At 43.1% G+C, this 24,022-nt stretch overlaps 1 protein-coding gene across 5 annotated transcripts in view; it reads left to right on the top strand.

The window, feature by feature from the left end:
* GGPS1 (geranylgeranyl diphosphate synthase 1) overlaps nt 1–24,022 on the top strand; it is a 148,865-nt gene that overhangs the window by 5,871 nt on the left and 118,972 nt on the right. For 3 of the 5 annotated variants that reach the window (XM_030198141.1, XM_030198144.1, XM_030198142.1), the window contains exon 2: nt 7,201–7,301. In XM_030198141.1, the coding sequence (XP_030054001.1) occupies nt 7,232–7,301 (70 nt within the window). In that variant the 5' untranslated portion in view covers nt 7,201–7,231. The remainder of the gene's footprint in view (nt 1–7,200; nt 7,302–24,022) is intronic. The other 2 variants (XM_030198145.1, XM_030198146.1) reach the window with 1 other exon arrangement.

The following is a 24,022-nucleotide window of genomic DNA, read 5'->3' as shown; positions in this document are numbered from 1 at the left end:
CTCCAAGACCAGGTTTGGGAACCACTGCCAGAGGTCATCAATAAGAGAAAATAAACACAAGGTTCAAAGGTAGAGACTTGCTTGGTGACAGAAATATAACCTGTCCCTTCAAGAATTTAATGGTACTGAAAAAAAAAATTCCGGTCAGCTCTCTGTCTCTCTCTGGGTTCGAGCTGCAGCACTGCAGACAAGGAAGGAATGTAAGTTGGAGCTTGGAGCACTCTGATGCTTGTATGCAAGACATCTCTGATTCGCTGGTACTCTGTGTAGAAAGGTCGCCAGATGCAGGGCTGGCAGAACGCGGTAAGCAGGGTATGCAGGGCAGGGGGGCGCCAGGCTTTAGTCCTCCCCAGCTGTCCTGCTCTTTTTCACTGCCGCCGCTCTGCCTCTAGTCAAATGGTCTGGTGCACTGGCACAGTGTACTCCTCTGAGTCACAAAATTAACTACTTCCAATTTCATGAAACTGGGAGTAGTTAATGTGTGGCTCAGAGGAGCATGCATTTCCAGTGCCTGTGGTGCCAGTTCCATTTGACTAGATGCAGAGTTGTAGGTGGGAGTTAATCCAGGGGACGGAAGGGAGAAGAGAGAGAGGAGATGCTGGGCTGGACCGGGATGGGAGATCACTGATAGCTTGCAGGGGGCCATCAGAGACACTAGCACCGGCCCTGTGCACATGCCACTAGGTCAGCTGACCTCTGATGCTCGTGCCTGTGTAAGATCTGAGACCTGTGCATTAGCCCGAGAGCAGAGAGGGTTAACCCTTTAGTGTACAATGTTCCCATATGACTTATTACGGGAACATTGGACACTAAAGGGTTAATGGAAGACTTTCCACATCTGTACTGTAAAGTGAGAAGGAGGTCGCACTCAAAGAACTTGGTACTTGGTAGGTGAGAGGCTTCTCTAAATTCTCCAGTTTTTCTCCAACATGGCAGCTGTGACTTAAACTCGTATGGCTTTTACCATTTCATGAATATTAGTAACAGGAAGGGCACATATTGGACACATACCTCTCAACCTGCTTCACCTATCTTTCCTAGTCCAATGGATACTTTTCGTTGCCAACCATGGTCTTAGAGGTTGGATCCATTGGTGGCCTGCTACTGACTGTAATGACTGAGGGAGTGTATATAGAGACTGCAGGAACTGAGGCCATGCTTAGCTTAGATCCTAGAGCTCCTCCCCAGTTGTGTGTGCAGACCTTATTGCTGCCTACGCCCTTAACATTCATGTGCTCTAACACGGAGGATGCAGAGGTGGAAGGACAGATGCTAACTGCTGGACCAGTGAGCCTGGAGCTGGGTTGTGGTTCGCCAGAGAGTCAAGGAGTCAGTAATACTGTGGAGATGAGTTGGTGGGAAGGACAAGGCTCAATAACAGCATCTGGTGAATAGGCTGGTATGGAAAGTACTGCATTTTCTGCTTCTCTGTTTTTGCTTATTTCTTTGTTAGACCTTCAGGTACTCTTGTCTCAATTTGGGAAGCTATTGCCAATTTAGGCAAATTTTTGTTATTACATGTTACTACTTTAGCAAGTAAGGTTGCCCAAATGGATGCTGAACTGGAGAGTATTGTTGTGGAATTATCTATTAACTGTTCAAGCTTCCCAAACCATGATTAGATTGTTGTAATGCATTATTTTGCTAATTCCAGAGTAAGTTGCTGTCCTAAGATTGCTAAATTCAGAGAATGCCATGCGACTATAATTGGATTTAGGGGTAAGGTCGTATTATGCCAAAACAAGAGCCTCAGCCCTTTCAGTGGCAGGATGTTTGATGATGCACTTCCAGGTTTGATATGTTTATGTGTTAGTGTGTCCTAGTTTAAGAAGCTTTTGAAGATACAGCCTTTCTTTAATGTTGAATGTTTTGATTTGGGAAGTAGTACTGGTTGAAGGCTAGGAAACAGAGAGTGGGGTTAAATGGGCAGTATTCACAATGGAGAAGGGTAGTTAGTGGGGTTCCTCAGGGGTCTGTGCTAGGACCGCTGCTTTTTAATATATTTATAAATGATTTAGAGATGGGAGTAACTAGCGAGGTAATTAAATTTGCTGATGACACAAAGTTATTCAAAGTCGTTAACTTGTGAGAGGATTGTGAAAAATTACAGAAGGACCTTCAGACATCTATATCTAGGGCTCCGGGGTTCAAATTGGGAGGTACAGAGAAAGTATGTTGGGAATGGTCGCGGGCTGGGTTACATACCCTGGGCCAACTGTGGGAGAAGGGAGAAATGGTTAGCTTTGATAGGCTTCAGGAAGAATATGGGCTTCCCCCAGAGATCAGGTTTTTTTATTGTAGCATCAGACATTATATACTAATGTGCGCCAGGGAGGAGCTAGAGTTAGAAGAAACAAAGATTGAAGGTGCATTGAGAAAAGGAGGGGGGAAGGGGTAGTGTAACGAGGACCTTACGAGACTGGGAGACTGAGCGGCTAGATGGCAGATGACGTTTAATGTGAGCAAGTGCAAGGTGATGCATGTGGGAAAAAAGAACCTGAATTAGAGCTACGTCATGCAAGGTTCCACGTTAGGAGTTACGGACCAAGAAAGGGATTTGGGTGTCGTCGTCGATAATACACTGAAACCTTCTGCTCAGTGTGCTGTTGCGGCTCGGAAAGCGAATAGAATGTTGGGTATTATTAGGAAAGGTATGGAAAACAGGTGTGAGGATGTTATAATGCCATTATATCGCTTCATGGTGCGACCACATCTTGAGTATTGTGTTCAATTCTGGTCGCAGCATCTCAAGAAAGATACAGTGGAATTGGAAAAGGTGCAGCGAAGGACAACTAAAATGATAGCGGGGATGGGACGACTTCCCTATGAAGAAAGACTAAGGAGGCTAGGGCATTTCAGCTTGAGAAGAGACGGCTGAGGAGACATGATAGAGGTATATAAAATAATGAGTGGAGTGGAACAGGTGGATGTGAAGCGTCTGTTCACGCTTTCCAAAAATACTAGGACTAGGGGGCATGCGATGAAACTACAGTGTAGTAAATTTAAAACAAATCGGAGACAGTTTTTCTTCACCCAACGTGTAATTAAACTCTGGAATTTGTTGCCAGAGAACGTGGTGGAGGCGGTTAGCTTGGCAGAGTTTAAAAAGGGGTTAGACGGTTTCCTAAAGGACAAGTCCATAAACAGCTACTAAATGGACTTGGTAAAAATCCATAATTCCAGGAATAACGTATAGAATGTTTGTACGTTTGGGAATCTTGCCAGGTGCCCTTGGCCTGGATTGGCCGCTGTCGTGGACACGATGCTGGGCTCGATGGACCCTTGGTCTTTTCCCAGAGTGGCATTACTTATGTACTTATGATTTATTTTTAGATGTGAATGTATTTTTGGTTATGATTTTATTGTTTTTATTAAGTATGTTCAATTGTAAACTGCCTTAGAAGGTAGGCGGTGTATACATTACAAAAAAATAAATAAATAAATGCGTGCATAGTCAGGCTTCACTGGCAGTAATGCAAAGGTAGGGCAGGTGGTTCCTGATGTACAGCATGCCTTCAGCTGATGCTGCTTGGAGGAGCGGTTTTGGCTGGAAATTCTGCCATTTTGGCGACTCTTTCCTCTTCACAGAGTAAGCTGAATGTGCCTCCAGTGTTTTCACAGGATGCAGGAGTAGGTGAGTCTTTCTTCTTAGTTTATTTTGCTGCCTGTCAAGCCTTTGCCTCTTGTATCTAACAGAGGCTCCTTGTCTTCAAGAGGTTCTGCGTAATTTCCTAATGTTCATGCTTTGGTAGCAAAAGGAAAGGGAAAGAGAATAGGACTTGATATACCGCCTTTCTGCGGTTTTTTTTTTTTTTTTTTTTGCAACTATATTCAAAGCAGTTTACATAGTATATACTGGTACTTATTTGTACCTGGGGCAATGGAGGGTTAGGTGACTTGCCCAGTCACAAGGAGCTGCAGTGGGAATTGAACCCAGTTCCCCAGGATCAAAGGCCACTACACTAACCACTAGGCTACTCCTCCACTACAAAGGATCCTGGAAGGCATTTCACTAGGTTGGGACCTTTGAACTGTGTTCCTAAGCTAATGCCTCTGATAATGGAGTCTCCTAGCAGTAACAGTTTTCTGCTTTAAGCCAATCTGTCATTGTTTTGGGGACGTCTTTCAGAATGTGTTGCATTCCTTACCTCTGGCTCCACCTCAGTACTTCTTTTATGAGCATCATGATGTGCCAATGCAGCAAAGGAATTATATATGGACAAAGGCTGGGAGGGTGAATGCCTCTGACTCAGGTCGTAATCTACCCGAGCCTACTGTGACCCATCTATTCCTCTATTGCTTTATTCTCTTTGACAGTGCTGGTGGTAAATTTGTGGCAAATTGGGTAGTCCTGGATGCTTCCTTAATTATAGCCAATTCCTTCTCGAGTTTGTTAATTTCATCTTTCATAGTTTATATTTGGAGACACAGGGCAAGCTCTAAGGTTCCAGACAGTTTGCCTTAGGACTAAGAAAAACATATACTATATTGAATCTAAGTCATGTTGATATGATTAACAAGTGTGAGAAGATGTAATACGATAGATATCAATGAGCAGGATTGTCAAATATAGGGCTTACTGAACACTGTATTTTGGTTTTCCTATATAGGAAGAGCTAGCTTAGGGGTAGGTAGGAGAGGGTTGGGTGGGTAGGAAGACAGAAATGAGAGGAAAGGAAGGGTTTTATTTTTCTCCTGTATAGGATAGATGGAAGTAAATTCAGCAGATTATCAAGGAAGATATTTGAGAGACACACACAGATAAGAGAGTAGTTTAGAATTTATGAATCAATCCAAAACACACATATCTGAAAATATATACATTCAGAAAAGCTTAGCTTCTAGGAATGCAGTGCTCCAAAACACAAGTGTGTGCTTCTCATGAATTCTCAGGAAATCCAGATGATCTGCGAAGGAGGGGCTGAGTCAGAAAGGAACATTTCCACTGTGAAATGAAGCTCATGCGCACTGGAAAGGCCAGGATCCGCTGTAACTCTGCTCAGTGAGTCCAACCAACAGGCTGAGAAGCCAAGCTCGGCTGAGAAGACCAAGTCCTACCCTTCAGACAGTATGTTTCTAGACATTTAAATTAGAGAGTGGTAGTGACAAAAGGAAGCAAGGGAATTCAGAAAGTCACCCCCAGGGAAAACATGACTGCAGACGGGAAGATAATGTTAATATAGAAAACCATCTAAATTCACTTAACATGTGGAAAGCAATGAATACAAATGCTCGTAGTCTAAGTAAAAAGGTTCAAGATTTGCAAGCCCTGATGTTTGTTTGAGAAAGAATTGGATATTGTTGCTATTACAGAGATGTAGTTTAATGATTCCCATGAATGGGATGTGACAATACTGGGCTATAATCTTTTTAGGAAGGATAGGGCGGTCTGAAGAGGTGGAGGAGCGTCACTATATCTGAAAAATATCAGAGCGGCTGAAATGCAGGGAACTTGTGGAAAGAAAGAAAAACTGTGTGGATCGTCCTGGAAAGAGAAGATGGAACCTGTATCCACATGGGTGCTATTTCTCTGGCACAAATGGAGAAGCTGGGTTTGATTGAAGTTATCCATTAACTTGAAACATAGAAACATGATAGCAGATAAGGGCCAAATGCCCCATTCAGTCTGCCTTTCCTCAGTACTTACTAACTCCTCCTTTTCCTAAGGGATCCCATGTGCCTGTCCCACGCTTCCTTAAATTCTGACAGTCTTCGTCTCCACTACCTCCACCAGGAGGCCATTCCACACATCCACCACCCTTTCCATGAAGGAGTATTTTCTTAGATTCCTCCTCTCAACTTCTTCCTATTCCCTCTCATTCCAGGGTTTTTCTTCATTTGGAAAAGGCTCACCTCCTGTACATTGATGCCACTGAGGTATTTAAATGTCTCTATCATATCCCCTCTCTCCCAGAGTCCGCTTACCAGTTTTGTAGCCACCTTATGGACTGTTTGGTCACATCTGTTTGGTCACCCAGTCAAATCAATCAGGTTCATATGACACGACCTTCCTCTAGTGAAGCCTTGCTGCCTCAGGTCCTGCAGGCCATTCAATTCAAGAAACCTCATGATCCTCCGCTTTAGAAGCTTTTCCATTAGTTTACTTGCCAGTGAGGTCAGACTGACAGGTCTGTAATTCCCAACTTCCTCCTTAGTTCCACTCTTGTGCAGAGGGACCACATCCACCTTTCTCCAGAGTTGTGCAGTCAACCTTCCATCGGCCCATCTGGTGCTTCTCACATGCCCAGGATAAAAAATATCTTGCAGTTGGGTATACTCAACAGTTGAGACCAATTCAGCAAGGTCTATTCTGAATGCACCAACTATGCAAAAAAAAAAAAAAAAAAAAAGTTCTCCTTGTGCTTATGGGCCATAATGCCCCTTACAAGAAGTAGAGTAAGAACAAAACAAAATCTACATGGAACACTTTAGCATGCAACTTTACTGACAATTGCCATACCTAATTTTCAGTACATGTTGGTCTTGTTTAATTTTGGGGTTCATATATGCGTGTGTGCATTCTGGACCGTAAGCTCCACTAATGCACTCTGAAAGAGCACAACAAATGACAGTGGGAAGGTGGTGATGGCATGAGAAAAACCAGGTACTCAGGTTGATCATAAATCATTAAAAACCTTTATTTCAGCAATGACATGCAACACCCATTGCATAGGGTGTTAATTATTTATGATCAGTCTGCATACCTGGATTTTCTCAAGCCATCTCTACCTTTCCACTGTCGTTTGTTGCACTTTGAAAGAGCTTCATGTCTTTTATTTCTTGTTTTATCTTGAAACTATTTTAGGATTATTTCAGTTTTTTTTTTATAACCCTCCCTCTCCCCTATCCACAGCCTCCTTGTTTTCTCCATAACTAATTTTTCTTACTTTTGTGGGTAACTGGAGACAGCTGAGATTCCAGGTCTTGCTCAGAACAGGCCAGAAGTGATTGTAAAAATGAATCTTGCAGCCTTTGAAGATTCTGAAAGGGGGCTACCTTCCTCTTCCCCTGTCTACTTCCCGCCATGAGTTGTGATAGGCAGGCTACCACCTCCTGATCTAGGTTTTAAAAACTCATATTCATTGTAGCTTATAGGCTGAAGAGATGTGCTACCTGGTAGAAGCATGAGGTGATGAAGTTGTGATAATATTTTATACTGTATTCAGAAGGAATGAGCGGAATACCAAACTTTTGTTTCAGTTACAGGTGGATTTCTGTCTGAAGACTCAAAATGGATGTCATAAGAGCAACATCTGAAAGAATTCTGTTGGAACCCTACAAGTATTTGCTTCAACTGCCAGGTGATTTTTCTTTTTAAAAAGCTATAATCAATATTAAAGCATATTTGGGGGGGGGGGGGTCTCCCCCCCCCCCCCACAGTTTTTATTAAATTGAAAAGTACAAATCAGCAAACTGATTATAACCATATTACACACACAATCAAAATTCCTGAACAGCTTAAACCTTCCCTTCTTCCCTAATATTTTAGTCGCCTCTGCTTTCCTCTGTAGCTTTCTTAAAGGTAGTTTTGGGTATGTCTGTTTTCTGGTGTACCTGGGATCTATCCTGTCACTCAGTGGCGTTCTGTTTTCTTTGATTTTTATATATTTTATAAATGGCTTAAATTTGGGATTTCCCATGATTTGGCAATTTATCAAATCATTAGTAAACATAAACATATACCTACCTCCCACCCAATTTGTAGTCAACAGCACCTATACAGTCAACATCCCTGACAATTGAACCAGGGTTTACTGCTTGTTTGATTTTCACGTTCCATCAGTCTTTACCTGTCCCGTAGCTTTAAGTTTCCAGATATGGTATACATCCCATATTCTGTGAAAGCTAATTAATCGGCCATTCCATATTGCTGTTATTTTTGCCATCTGATAAAATATAGTCCAACTTACGAAGCACCGTTGTCACGGAGGGCACATTGGGCTCTTTCCAGGCTGCTGCAAATGCTGTTTTAGTAGCTACAAATATGTTTTTCATCTTGTGGAGCTCCCCCTTCACACCAAAAGGCTTAAAATGTAGCAAACCGTGTTCTGCCTTAGCTGGATAAGGATACCTGAAGCATCTGTTGAATGATCTGCAATACCTCCTTCCAAAATAATTGTGCCTTAGGGCAGGACCACCACATATGATACATGTCTCCTGTGGCTCCACAGTTCCTCCAACAATGTCTTGTGCTATGTCCAATCATTTGAGCAATACATTTCGAGATCTAATTTCTCCATAGATGGTATTATGTCTTTAATAATTTTCTTTCCATTAGTCCTTCCCACTGTTACAAAACCTGTGGGATAATTGAGCCCATCAACCAGAAGGTGGAGATAGAGAACTGAAAAGTGAGCTGAGATGTATCCAGCCCAGCTGCTCAGTATTTACGTAGACAAGCTAACCTAATACTAACCTAACACTAACCAGACAAGCAAACGTGTGGACCTCTCTCATCTCTGGACAACTTGTAGAGAACAAGAGACATGCAGGAAGCTACCTAAGGGTCACGGAGTGAGAAGCTCCGCAGACCGGGGCCAAAAAAACGACAGTAGAGTGGCTAAAACCAGCCACAAACTAGGGGAGTCAGAGGCCAACCTAACCAGAGCCCAGGTGGACCCAACTGAGCCTAGGCGAACCAACAAAGGGTCCGCTGCGAGGCTCGGAGGACGAGTGACCGAAAGTGACGACCACCATTCGGACCGATCCGACCTCATGGCCACTGGGCAGATAGGCCGACCTCGCAGCCTCCCGGGCGATCAACGAACTGCTGGATAAGAAAGGCAGACCCAATCGGAGCCCAGGAATACCACCGCAGAGCTCTCTCCAGAATCGCAGAACGGGTCCGAAAGTCCCAAATGAAACCCGACGGAGAATCGGAGCGAGACTGACCGGATTCGCAGAGGTGCGGAACAAACACTGCCGCAGACCCAGATCGCATCCCGGTTGCCAGATTTAGGCCAAAAAACCACCAGAGACCCGCAGAGCTGGATCACCAACAAAGAACAGCAGAGGGCCACGAGAGGCGACGGAACGGAGGCGCCCAGCTCTCCCAGCCAAGACCTCCCAGCAGGAGACACAATGGAGCCACTGCAGGCGGACGGGAACGGGCAGAAACGAGCGACCCGTGCAGAGCTGTGTCCCTCCGGCAGAGCGTCCCTCTGGCTGAGCTCACGAGGCTAGATAGACCGTCAAAACAGAGAGAGAAGTCTCTCTTTGCGGCTGGGAACCGACGACCGAAACAAACCCAGGACCGCCCAGCGAAGGCCCACCACGAGGCCGTGCTCCTACGACCTGGGCCCAGCACACTGGAGAGACCCCTGAAATCTCGCTGTGCCAGGAAGACAGAAACGACAGGAAATCAGCCGCCGACCGTGCAGAGTAGCAGTAAGAGGAAAAAGACACCAAGCAAGCACACACCAGAGTAGCAGACTGCAGGTCACCCAAGCACATTGAAAGTACCAGGGAACCAGATTACAGGACAGCAGCTGGTGGAATGCAGCTCCAGACTTCTCTGCCTGTACAGGTTAACTCTTAGTTTGCTTGTTGAAACACTATAGCAAAACTCTTGTGATAAACTCTTATTAACTCTTTGTTTACTTGCTGATATACCATAGCAAAAAGGTTTTCCGATTGCTTTGCTATGCCTTGCTTTGCTCTCAGTGCCTTGCTTACAAATGCCTGTAGCACCTTGCATTATAAATGACCTACCTCACTTAAATGTTTAATGTCAACATAAATGCTCTAACTACCTGTTACCTCTAAACACATGCCAAAACCTTTCAATTTGCCTTGCTTCCAAACGTTCTTAAATGCCTACTTTTAAATGCTACTTTTAATACCTTTATAAGTAACCTGTCAAACATCTAAGAACACAATAAGGAAATACAAACTGCTGCTACCTGCTATTTAAATTTAAATACATATCACAGACCTCAGTACAACAGTCAACATGAATACCAACAAACTGATTATGATAATCTACCTCCTCCCCCTTATACATTATGCATGGACCATTCCTAACACAAACACCAATCTGCCTACGACACACGCATCCTACAGACAATTCATGCATAACCCACCAGAACAAAAGAACAACAATCAACTAAAAGGAAAAAATAATACATATGGAAACAACCAACAGAAAGGGAAGAAAGGACACAACAAAACTAAACATTAGGAAAACAGGCAACTAATAAAAATCAAAACTTCAACGTCCCGATCTGAACCTTTCCACTTAATCCAAATAGGATATGCAAACGCCAGATCAGCAGTAACCAAAACAGAGACCATAACAGACTGGATCACTGCCGACAACCTTGACTTCCTATTCATCACTGAAACCTGGGTCCATAACCTCCAAGATCCTATAATCCTAGAACTATGCCCACCAGGATACAAAATTACACACTGGACAAGGAACGGGAAAAGAGGAGGAGGAATAGCCGTAATATACAAAGCTGAGTTCAGCGTCATAAACACAGCTGAATCCATACTGCCACAACTCGAAATTGCTTCTATAAGAATCAGCCACCCAAATCTGCAGGAACACCTTAACGCAGTTATACTTTACAGACCACCAGGTAACTGGCGAGATAGCCAAGCACACTTTATGGACTTCATCTCGAACACCTGTATCTCTTCCTCCAACCTCATAATAATAGGAAATATCAATCTACACCTGGAAGATCTCACCATAACAAGTACCCGGGACTTCAAAGAGTTCCTACAATTATGGGATCTACAAGGTTCAAACACGCAACCAACACACAAAAAAGGACACACATTAGACATCATAACACACAAATTTGACCATGACGCAAACTTTATACTAACCAACATTAAATGGTCACCCATACTGTGGTCAGACCATCACAAAGCACATATCACCCTCCAATGGAGAATGAAAGACATAGCTAGCAAACAACCATTAAGAACTTACACCACAAGAGGAAAAATCGATCCGGTTATATTCTGGCAACAGATCTACACTGACGGATGGACAATAAAGATAGACACAACTCAGTTCCTATCACAATGGGACAATAGATGCAAATTGATACTAGACAACATTGCTCCAATCCAAACCAGAACATCGCACAGAAAAAACTCAATACCATGGTTCAATGAAGAACTGAAAAAACTGAAAACGCAAGTCAGGAAACTAGAACATGCATGGAACAAAAAGAAAGACGACCCCGCTCTTAATGCTTGGAAACAACTCCGAAGGAAATACAAATATACCATAAGACAAACCAAAAGACAATACTACAAAACTGAAATCGGACCAAATTACAAAGACACACACAAACTCTTCCAACTTGTGAATAAACTATTAGACGCCACTCCAGTCACTAACAACAACAAAGACACACCTGGAGCTGACGACCTGGCGAAATACTTTAAGGAGAAAATCATACAACTGCGACTCAAAATACCTGTCAGCCCAACCGAATACACTACACTCCTAGAGTGCCTAGAACCAGACCCTGGAGTCTACCCAGCAGACAGGATCTGGACTGAATTTACTACACTACCAGAAGACCTTGTTTCACAAACACTTAAAAAATTCGCCAAATCTCACTGCAAACTAGACGTATGCCCAAACAACCTCATGAAGTCAGCCCCTCAACACTTTATAACGGACCTAACAAATCATATGACCTTCATGTTACAAAATGGCCTCTTCCCATGGGAGAAAGGTAACATCCTACTTACCCCCATTCCCAAGGACGCAAAGAAAAATGCTAATGAACTAAAGAACTACAGACCAGTAGCATCCATTCCCTTAATCACCAAAATAACAGATGGGGTGGTGACCAAACAACTCACAGAATATCTATACAAGTTCTCAATACTACATGATCTCAGTCAGGATTTCGCTCTAATCACAGCACTGAAACCGTACTAGTTACGCTCCTGACCAAATTCAAACAATTGATAGCAAATGGCAACAACATACTACTGTTACAATTCGACATGTCAAGCACGTTTGACATGGTCGACCATGGAGGCAACGTTCTAAATTGGTTTAAGGGCTTCCTAACCACTCGCTCATATCACGTGACATCAAACTCGATTACATCAGCTACATGGACACCTGAATGCGGAGTTCCACAGGGATCCCCCCTCTCACCAACCATATTCAACCTAATGATGACACCCCTGGCTAAACTATTATCGAACCAGAATCTAAACCCTTACATATATGCTGATGATGTAACGATTTACATCCCATTCAAACAAGATCTAAGAGAAATCTCCCATGAAATCAACCAAAGCCTATATATTATGAACTCCTGGGCAGACGCATTTAAACTGAAACTCAACGCAGAAAAAACCCAATGTCTCGTACTCACCTCGCAATACAACAAGACTGAATTCACCAACATCAACACACCTAAACTAAGTCTACCAATCTCGAGTACCCTCAAAATTCTTGGAGTCACCATCGACCGACACCTAACACTCTGGGGGGCTAAGATGGCGGCCGTGTAGGAGGCATTGAAAGAAGCTCTGCTGATATCCACTCTTGACTCCTGATTTTCTCTATAATTACTTATTCAACTATGCCTAAACGGAGAGGAAAACCGCGAGTAGGGCCCGCTACTCCTCTTTTACCTGGAGCGGGAACAATAGATCGCTTCTTTTCGCCAGGTATGCAGACGGGACTGGGATCGCTGCCGGAGGGATTGGGGAGAGGTCTCCCGTTCCCCCAGCTTGACCAAGAGACATCGTTCAGTCCCGAGATGAGGCATCCCCCTCCTATGCCGGCTGTGGCGCTGAACTCATTTCGGGGAACCCCAGAGGCGCAGGACGCAACAGGGTTTCCTGGCACGGGTGCTGAGTTGACGCCTGAGACGCCGGCAAGCCCCACTGCGGAAGCAGCAGGAGTGAGTGGAGGAGATGGCGTCCCTATGGAAGAGCGAGGAGCAGTGGGAGGTCAATCGGACTTCAATTATTACCTTGGAACTTCCAAGTAAGTCTTTTTTGCCTGAAAAACCTCAACAAATTACGTTGGACAATATTTGGGAAGCACTTGTTGGTTTGGAAGTTTCATTTACACAAAAGTTTACTCAGTTTGATAAGAAATTCAGTTCTGATTCAAAAAAGATATCTGAAATGGATAAGAGATTGATTGATTTCTGTGAGCAAAGAAACGGAAGTAAACTCTTCTGCTATAAAAAACTCTCAACAAATTCAAGTTAACTTAATTAAAGAAAATCTGTATCTTCAAAATAGAATTGAAATATTAGAAAATTACCAACGTTCCAATGCCCTCAGATTGATAAACTTTCCTAAGCAGATTGCCATTTCACCATTGATAACCTACAAACAATACTTAACTGAAGCTTTTGAAGATTCCAGAAAAATCGCATCCACCAATTTCAAAGATTTTCTATGTAGAACCATTTCGTAAGAAAGATTTATCACAAAGAGTTGAAATGAATGTTCAAACTTTGGATTTGACTCAAATTATTGAAGGAGACAATGAGGGCCTGACAACTGCGACACTCAAAGTGATTTTCATACTTCAACCAGATAGAGACTGGATACTCAAACAATTTTTCTTAAACAAAAGACCAGATTTCCTAAACTGTAAAATTAGAATGTATCCCGACGTCTCAAGATCTACCCAAAAGAAAAGACAAGAATTCCTCAAACTGAGACCAAAGGTTTTGCAACTTGGGGCATTATTTTGGCTGAACTTCCCGTGCAAGTGTGTGATAAAATTGAATTCAATCAAATATGTATTTTTTGAGGTGAAACAACTGAACTCCTTTCTGGAAGCTAAGCTGAGAGACCCACAGTCTCCATTATTAGGGACTTTAACAACTTCAACCCCATAAATAATATATATATTACCTGGCCTGCCTATACTAACTGCCAAGTTAAATTTGGAAGTTGATTTCTAAATTTGATATACATGTTTTTCCTTGAAATTGTGATAACCCCCCGATATTGTGGACTATAGACAAGTATTGATTTCCTATCCTATATTTTTGATATTCTTATCTTTTTTTCCTTTATTGATATTGTTATGAAAAAATTTGGAAACTAAATTGTCTTTTTCTGTATTTCAAGATGTAATGCTTGATATTTAAAAGAAAATTTATAAAAAAAAAAAAAAAAAAAGATGTTTCATTCAACGTGGAAATTAAAAAGAATCAGACCATTTTTCCCACGGAGTGTCTTCCGCAACCTGGTACAATCATTGGTACTTAGTCATCTGGACTATTGCAACTCACTTTACGCTGACTGCAAAGAGCAAATACTTAAAAAAAAAAAAAAACTCCAGACAGCCCAGAACACGGCAGCCAGACTAATATTCGGCAAACCAAAATATGAAAGCGCTAAACCCCTACGTGAAAAACTGCACTGGCTCCCACTCAAAGAACGCATCACATTCAAACTCTGTACCCTAGTCCATAAAATCATCCATGGTGATGCCCCAGCATATATAAACACAAAGGAGAGTCCAAAGTCTCCCGCAAAAAGACAAATAAAAACAAAAAAGGCGGAAGCTGTCCAGAAAGACCAGACTGAATCCACAAGTGTAAAAGCCAAAATGGTTTATTGTGACCCAACACGGTCCATGTTTCGGCCAAAAGGCCTTCCTCAGGGGTCTAAAACAAAAATACAACATGTATAGTAATAACACAATAAAACAAATGAAAATTTATTACATACCATAAAATTAACTTAGGACAACATTTATATTTAAAAGAAAAGGGGTATATGATATACATATATATATATAATCGCAGGTGAGTTTGGTTAAATAGAATTAAATAAAATCTATTACATGTTTAGGTAAGATGCATAGTCAAAATATATGGTGTGTATGATAATTATGTAAAAGAATTGAAGAAATTGTAATAATGTATGATGGAACCTGTAAAAATTAAAACAAAGTATATATAATGTATATAGTTAAATGCATGTAGAGATACAGACACAATTATAAATGTATATAGTAAATTTATATAATAACTGCTGTGTAACTATACAGACATCAATTTTTAAAAAAAATAAATTTAAATATAATTAGATATGAATTAAAAGCAGACACTATTTTGAATGTATATAGTAAATTTATATAATAACTGCTGTGTAACTATACAGACATCAATTTTAAAAAAAAAATAAATTTAAATATAATTAGATATGAATTAAAAGCAGATAAATGGTCATACCTTCAAGCTGGCTTATACTGGTATTCATATAAAAGAGGCTCACAAAAAGGAGTGAGGTAATCTAGGCAAAGAATAAAGTTCAAAATGTAATTTTTGAATACACCAATCTAATATGAATTTTAAAATATATGTATTTTATCTACATAGGCTGACTTAAACATTAAAGTCCAGCCGTGGTCAGCATTAAACTTTATCTACATAGGCTTATTTGTCCATTAAAATCCAGTAGTGGCAAACGTTAAAGGCAAGATAGAATCTTATTAAAGGAGTGTCTTAAGAAAAGATCTTCCGAAACATTGAGACCTTACCGCTGAACACAATCACAGTGAGTTGGTCAGTCCTGTCTATATAGGCATTAGAAAGTTAGCAATGGTGAGTCGGCTATTATTTATATTGAATGGGCAGACGTCACTGATGATGTAAGCTACACATGGACAAATAAGCCTATGTAGATAAAGTTTAATGCTGACCACGGCTGGACTTTAATGTATAAGTCAGCCTATGTAGATAAAATTTAAATTTACATCTCCACTTCTGACAACCTCCTACATAAGTATCACCCCTACAGGCTCGGTCTCCAAATACATTTCTTTGCATTTAATTAAAAAACGTTGTTTGAATTTTTCTATTTAAATTGTTATCTAACCTTTAAGTTAAGAAAATTGCTTATATCGCTAGAGACAAAGGAACTCTTTACACATGATCCTATTAACCGTCATCTGAAGAGCACTAAGTCAGTATTATTAGCGCTTTATTGCGACCATTATTTTCAAGAACATTACTACATATATTTTAAAATTCATATTAGATTGGTGTATTCAAAAATTACATTTTGAACTTTATTCTTTGCCTAGATTACCTCACTCCTTTTTGTGAGCCTCTTTTATATGAATACCAGTATAAGCCAGCTTGAAGGTATGACCATTTATCTGCTTTTAATTCATATCTAATTATATTTAAATTTATTTTTTTTAAAAATTGATGTCTGTATAGTTACACAGCAGTTATTATATAAATTTACTATATACATTTATAATTGTGTCTGTATCTCTACATGCATTTAACTATATACATTATATATACTTTGTTTTAATTTTTACAGGTTCCATCATACATTATTACAATTTCTTCAATTCTTTTACATAATTATCATACACACCATATATTTTGACTATGCATCTTACCTAAACATGTAATAGATTTTATTTAATTCTATTTAACCAAACTCACCTGCGATTATATATATATATATGTATATCATATACCCCTTTTCTTTTAAATATAAATGTTGTCCTAAGTTAATTTTATGGTATGTAATAAATTTTCATTTGTTTTATTGTGTTATTACTATACATGTTGTATTTTTGTTTTAGACCCCTGAGGAAGGCCTTTTGGCCGAAACATGGACCGTGTTGGGTCACAATAAACCATTTTGGCTTTTACACTTGTGGATTCAGTCTGGTCTTTCTGGACAGCTTCCACCTTTTTTGTTTTTATATGCCCCAGCATATATGACAGATCTAATAGAACTACCACCCAGAAACGCAAAAAAATCTTCTCGCACATTCCTTAACCTTCATCCTCCCAAGTGCAAAGGCTTGAAATACAAATCAATGCATGCATCAACCTTTTCGTATACAAGCACACAGCTCTGGAATGCGCTGCCACGCAACCTAAAAAACGGTCTATGAATTGACCAACTTCCGCAAACTACTGAAAACTTATCTCTTAGACAAAATATATCACAAAGATCAACACGTGTAACTGCACTATCTTTAATATATCCAGAAATGTTCTTTAATGTCTTTTGCTTTAAAATTATCATGTATTTCACCACCATGTAACCCAAAACCCTCTGTTAAACCAATTGTATGTTCTCTTCTACCTCCATTACCCTTGAAGAATTGTAAGCCACATTGAGCCTGCAAAGAGGTGGGATAAATGTGGGATACAAATGCAATAAATAATAAATAAATAAATGGTCATTATTTGACTCATTACTTCGTACCGACTAAACATCTCAGAAACCTCAGGTGGGCCTCTAGAGTAGTGGGATGGACTAATGGAGAGAAAATTATTAGGTAAGACCTAATATCTCCTGTGGTTGCGTAGCTTCCCACTATTCCACAACCTGTGGGCTATTTAAAAGCAATTCCTAGAGTGGGTGGGATCCTGGTGCTGCTGCCCTGAGGACCGTAGCCCCAGTGAGGTAGTCTCCACCCAGGATGTTGCTATATGCCTTGTAGAATGAGCCTGCAAGGCCTGAGGAGCCTTCTTCCCTGCAAGCAAATAAGCAGATGCGATAGTCTGCTTCAGCCATCTAGCAATTGTGGGCTGGGATGCCATGAGGCCAAGCTTCTGCCTACCAAAAAGCAAAATAGTCTGTCCAATGTGTGAAACTCGTTCAAGACTTCTACATATCTAATGAGGGCTCTACAATGTTGAGAAGCTTCAAGGAAAAATACTGAGACTCTTTGTCCTCTCTGCGAAAGGATGGAAGCTCCACAGATTGGTTGAGATGAAATGCTGATACTTTTGGAAGAAATGAAGGAACTGTGTACAGGGAGATCCTGCCTCTAAAAAACGAAGAAGGGATCCTGACAGGACAGAGCCTGAAGCTCTGAAATCCTACATGCCGATGCAGTTGCCACCAAGAACACCGTCAATAGCATAAGATCTTTTCAAGGAGGCCTTCTGGAGTGACTCAGAAGGAGGCTTCTGAAGAGCAAGCCCAAAGGACTAAATTAAGGTTCCACTCTCTGGACATGAGGTACGAAAGGGAGGCAACAAGCATCGAACAATATCCAGGTGTGGCTGTAGCTGGCACCTAAAACAGGCCAATCTTTTCTGAAGACCTGCCTAGAGAAATGCTAGGATGGGCATGAAGGAAGAAAATCCGTGCTTGGAACACACACCCTCAAATGTCCTCCACACCCTCGCATACACCATGGATGTAGAGTGTTTCTGAGCCTCAATCAAGGTAGCAGTGACCGAATCAGAATAACCTTTTCATCTCAACTGAGCCCTTTCAATGGCCAAGCCATACCTGCATGATCGTTGGCCTTTGCTTCAGTATGCCATGTACCTGTGGAAGATGGAGAGAATCTCTATCCAGCAGTTGAAGCAGGTCAGCATACCACATCTTCTGTGGCCAGTCTTGGGCTACAAGAATTATTCAACCCCAGTGCAATGCGATCCTTTTCAACATGCAGCCTACCATGGGTCAAAGAAGGAAGACATACAGTAGATGTCGCAGGCCAGGGCTGCAGTACGGCATCAATCCATATCAAGCCTGGTTCTTTCCAATGGCTCAAGAACTTGGGCACTCTGGCATTCCTTTTTGTTGCCATGAAGTCCAGAAGCAGAGAACCCCATCGGTCCACTATCAGCTGAAAACCCTGGCTGGATAGTTCCCATTTTCCTGGGTCCAAGGATTGCCTGTTGAGAAAGTTCACCTCCACATTCAAGAACTGACAAGCAGAGAAGATTTTTCTCTGCTTAACTTATGAGGGAGGCTGTTTCCATCTCCATCAGATGGCTATGGGTTCAGCCTTGCTTTTTGATATAAGCCACCACTGTTGCATTGTCTGAGAGAACTTGGACCGGTGCCTCGCCAGAAAGAGAGCACAGTCACGTGAGGCATTTCACACTGCCCTGAGCTCAAAGTTCTTTGTAGGATCTGCTGCTCAGGAATCCATTGAACCAGGATAGGACCTTGCCCCCTATTCCTATGTTGTCTAGCGTGTTTAGTAACCGTTCATGGCCTACAAAGTCAAATGCTGATGACATGTCAAATTGGAGGATCATGACCCTGCAACCCGTTTTGAGCTCTCTTCTTAGATCTGACACCAGAGATGTTAAAATGGTTTCTGTGTTGTGACATGGGCGGAAGCCCAATTGAGAGCTGTGCAGTATGGAGAAGAGTTTCATATAATCCATGAGTTGGTTTGCAGCTATGCCTTTCATTACCTTGGTAAGTAGGGGGATGGAAGCTACAGGTCTGTAGGTGGATACCACATCTCATGTGATCTTATTTTTCGGGATGGTGGTGGTATGATGCCAACTTTCTCCTTTGGGAATTGGCCCTGGTTGAGCATGTAAGTGATGTATTTCTGTAGGCAATGTTTGAATGCATCGGTGGTGTTCTTTAGCAGGAAACTTGGACAGTTATCTAGTAGGCATTGTGATTTAGCGTATTGCGATTTAGCGTATTGCTTCATAAGATTTTTAACCGTGCCGGTGAAGGGAGGTGTGAAAGTTGAATTTTTTTTTTTTGTCTGCTGGTATGGGGTCCTCCGTTTCCCTTGTCATGTTCTGGTATCCTGCTATGATGATCGTGGGAGTGGGGAGACCTCTGTTGATGTTGGATATTTTCTGTTTGAAGTAATTGGCCAGTTCTTGGACCGAGGGAGGTTGTCTGTTATCTGCTCTCAGAACCTGTGTTTCCAGCAGACCATTTACCATTTGGTTGATGACTCCCCCCCCCCCCCCCCCCCCCCCCACCTTGTCTTCGTAGTACTTAACTTTGGCTTTCTTGATTTCAGATTTGTATTTTTGTATTATTTTGTGCCATTGCCCTCTGCTGTCATTGGATTTGTGGTGATTTCATTTCCTTTCAAGTCTTCTGCTGGATTTTTTAATCTGTGATAGTTCCTGGTTGAACCAGAGATGGGTTTGACCTCCTGTGGCGGTGGTTCAATTTCTCTGGTGCTATTTTATCCAATATTGTACAACACTCTCCTATTCCCACTGATTTAGGAAGGTAGTTGTGTCGTGCTGATTTAACACACTGCTCTGGTTTACGTTGTGCCAGAATTGGTCTGTATCAATTTTTTTTCCTCTTATTTTCTCATAGTTGAGTCAGGCATTGTGGGTTCTTTTTTATCGCTTTCTGGCCATTCCAGGATGAATGTTAGCTTATAATGGTCTGACCATGGAGTTGGTGACCATAGGGTGTCTCTGAGTTTTGTCTCGTGATGGTTCTGAAGTATTTCTAGCTGGTGTCCTTTGTTGTGGGTGATGGTAGTTGTGTGTTGGAAGTTCCACATGTCCAGGAAATTCATTAGGTTCTGGGTGTCCCTATCATTCTGACAGTCCAAGTGTAAATTGGTGTCTCCTAGTAGTATCATGCTGTCATTGTGAATGCAAGTGTTTGAGAGAAACTTCATGAAATCAGCCTGTGCATCTGACCACTTTCCCGATGGGTGATAGAATAGGGTGAAACAAATATTTCCCTGGAGTGTGTGGTTGTTGAGTTTACAAGTTATAATTTCTAGAGATGGGGTTTTGAGGTTAAATGTGAGTTTGAGGTTAGCAATGTGGGGGGACTCTGTGTTTAGGTAAAAGTGTGTGAGCGATAAGTGGAAGTAGTGCAGATCCCCATAGGGAACTACACTACCCACCCTCACATGTTAAAATCTACCCAACTAGGGAATACCTTACCAATTCTTATATCAGAAATTACTTAACAGACAAGAACAAATAATACAAGAGGCACTGCTAGGAAAAATAAATATTTCTACTTTAATAGGGTAGATACTAATACCCTGTTTCCCCGAAAATAAGACATCCCCTGAAAATAAGACCTAGTAGAGGTTTTGCTGACTTGCTAAATATAAGGCCTCCCTCGAAAGTAAGACCTAGCTCCAAATTGTATCTTCTGCCTCCTGGCCCCCAGCTGAGCCCATCCTCAACTCCCCGACATATTACCTTCCATTCCGTTCCAGACATGCCGCCCTGCGTTTAAAGCTCAGCTGTTATTTTAAGTCGCTGCAGCAGCTCGAGTCCAGTCTCTCCCGTCAGTGTCCCGCCTTCCTCTGATGAGATATTTCCTGTTTCCGCGAGGGCGGGACATTGAAGGAAAAGGCTGAAGTCAAGCCGCCGCTGCCCTTCCCCACAGACGTTCGGCAGCCTCCTGACATCTTTAAAACTGGGTGAGTGTCCCAACAGAAGGTACGGAGGTATTAGGAACCCTAAGGACTAAGCTTACTTAGAATGCTGTACTTATCTTATGGTAGGTAAATGGAGATTCTGTGCACTGTATTGCTCAGTCTCCTTCTTTTTCGTTGTAGGGAGATTGTTGTGCCTACTCACCAAGCTGTATCAAGGCTTCCCCTTAATTTACTTAATGCTGACTTCCTTGTCATCAAGCAGATGCAGCCATTACAGATGGGTTGTGTCCATCAACCAGCAGAGGGAGATAGAGAGCACACTTTTTTCAGTGCCTCATACCAGCTTGTTCCACTGCCTCTCTTCAGTATTCTCTATCTCCCCTAGCAGAGTGGCTGCAGCTTCTTCGAGCTCCATCTAAAATCTGCCTGGATGTTGCTCCTGTGCTTTTGCCAGTTGTTAGCAGGGGTGTTGGAGGCTATAGCAGCTTCACTTTAAAGGCACATAGGTTCGCCCTTTCCCTGCCTTACCCATACCTCCTTGGATGTGGACACATTGCTTAGCTTTCCCTGTCCTTCCCCACCAACAGTGGATGCAGGCACATAGGTTCGCCCTTTCCCTGCCTTTCCCACTCACCTGAGCCTCCGGAGTTCTATTTACCTCTGCTTTCCTCGCAGCGTTAAAAAAAAAAAAAAAAAAAGTTGCGTCGCACTTTGGCGCTTAGACGCTGGAACAGAGGTTTTTCCTTGCCTTTTTCTGTGGGACCGGAGCTGTGATACTCGGTCCAGTGAGGTAAGAGTGTTTTCTGACTCCTCTGGGGTAGGCCCGCGATCGGGGCAATTTTGGCGCGAACCGCCATTTTGAATTTTACCGACGTTTTTGACGATGGCTGCGGAGACAGTAAAGCTCTGTTCCAAGTGTGGCAAGTGCAGATCAGCAGCGGGGCTCTGTAAATCGTGCTTTACAGACATTAGAGCCGGCCCGAGCATGGCGAGCGATGATTCTTCGCGCACTGAGCTGGCAGCGGACGACATTTTGAATTTACCACATGGCGCGACCTCCGCTGAGACGGAGAGTCTTGAGCCCGGGGGAGGCCTCGGAGTGAAGCTGATATGAGAGCTACTAGCCCCGGCAGAGATCCGGGTGCCCAGGGTGAGTTTTTCTCCCCTGATTTTGTCTTCTTAATGCATAAAGCATACATGCTTAAAAGAGCTCTCCCACAAAGCCCTGCAGGGGCCTCTTTTAATGCCCCCCCGGTGGATTCTAGCCTGGGTATGCCCTCTGAGGCGTTATTCCCTGATAATTGGCAGAATATGAAGCGTAGAAGGGCTCATTCCCCTTCAGAGAGTGCTGCACCTCCATTCCCACCCCCCCCACCCCCCGTGGTTGGGCTGCGAGGATTCGGAGGACTCTGGCAGGCCTTCATGGTCTGAGGAGCCAGAGTCTGGTGCAGAAGTGACTCAGGATCCGGACAATCCCTCCGCGGTGAGGATTTTCCACCGTGATGAGCTGCCAGCGCTTATTTCTGATGCCCTGCAGGCTCTCTCTATTGACGACCCTGCCAGTGGCACAGCCTCCTCTGTGAATCCTAGGATGGCTAGTACCAAAAAGCCTGCTCGAGCCTTTCCTTTGCATGACTCCATCCAAGAGCTTATTTCGGCTCAATGGGCTGACCCCGAGGGACCTTTGAAAGTTTCCAGGGCTATGAGTGAGGAGCATATGGCTCGCTTTGCTATGCCTAAAGTGGATGCCCTAGTCACAGCTGTGACAAAGAGAACTACCCTCCCTGTTGAAGGAGGTGTTGCCCTGAAGGATATTCAAGACCGTAGACTGGAATCAGCACTTAAACGGTCATTTGAAATTGCAGGTCTTACTATTCGGGCGTCTGCATGCAGTTGTTATGCTGCTAGAGCCTGCCTGGCTTGGTTGTAACAGGCAGTGGAACAGCCCGGTGATGGAGCGGAGCCCTTTTCAGATGTGGCTCCGCGGATGGAGTCAGCCTTGTCCTTTCTTGCTGACGCCCTTTATGATATTGTCAGAGCTTCGGCTAAACACATGGCAGTAGCAGTGGCGGCTTGCCGTCTTCTTTGGCTACGGCATTGGGCAGCGGACATGGCCTCTAAGCAAAGGTTGGTGAAGTTGCCCTTTCAAGGCCTTCTCCTGTTTGGTGAGGAGTTGGAGAAAATTGTGAAGGGCCTGGGTGAGGCTAAACCCCAGCGCTTGCCCGAAGATAGGCCTCGGCCTTCCTCTAAGGGTGCGGCGGTCCACTCCTCTTACAGACCTCGCTTCCGTGAAGCTCGAAGGTACCGCCAGGGGCGTTCTGCTGGGTTCACTTCTCGTGCCCGTTTTCAGCAGAGGAACTCCTTTCGCTCGGACAAACGTTCCACAGCCACTGGCTCAAGGCCTGGAGTTCAGGGGCGATCCTCTCAATGATGGTTCGCTGGCCCTCTTCTCGAGTCCTGTCATCGGAGGAACATGGCTGCGGCCGCTACTCCATCTACTTTGTGGTGCCGCGAAAAGGAGGGTCTTTTCGCCCTATTCTGGACTTAAAAAATTAAACAAGTCCCTGAGAGTGCGGCATTTTCACAGGAAACCTGCGCTCCGTCATTGCGGCGGTACAGCCAGGAGAGTTTCTCACGTCTCTGGACCTGAAAGAAGCTTACTTGCACATACCAATTTGGCCCCCGCACCAGAAGTTTCTGAGGTTTGCGGTGATGGGAAAGCATTTCCAGTTCCGGGCCTTGCCTTTTGGCCTCGCCACAGCTCCCCGCACCTTTTCGAAGGTTATGGTGGTAATAGCTGCCTTTCTAAGGCGAGAGGGTATTCGGGTTCACCCGTACCTGGATGACTGGCTCATTCGAGCAAACTCTGCTGCAGAGAGTCAGCATGTAACAGCCAGAGTGGTCTCAGTACTTCAATCTCTGGGCTGGGTCGTC

This window comes from Microcaecilia unicolor, chromosome 3 (assembly GCF_901765095.1).
Source record: "Microcaecilia unicolor chromosome 3, aMicUni1.1, whole genome shotgun sequence".
In the NCBI taxonomy this organism is placed as follows: Eukaryota; Metazoa; Chordata; class Amphibia; order Gymnophiona; family Siphonopidae; genus Microcaecilia; species Microcaecilia unicolor.
This window is presented reverse-complemented; position numbering and strand designations above follow the sequence as displayed.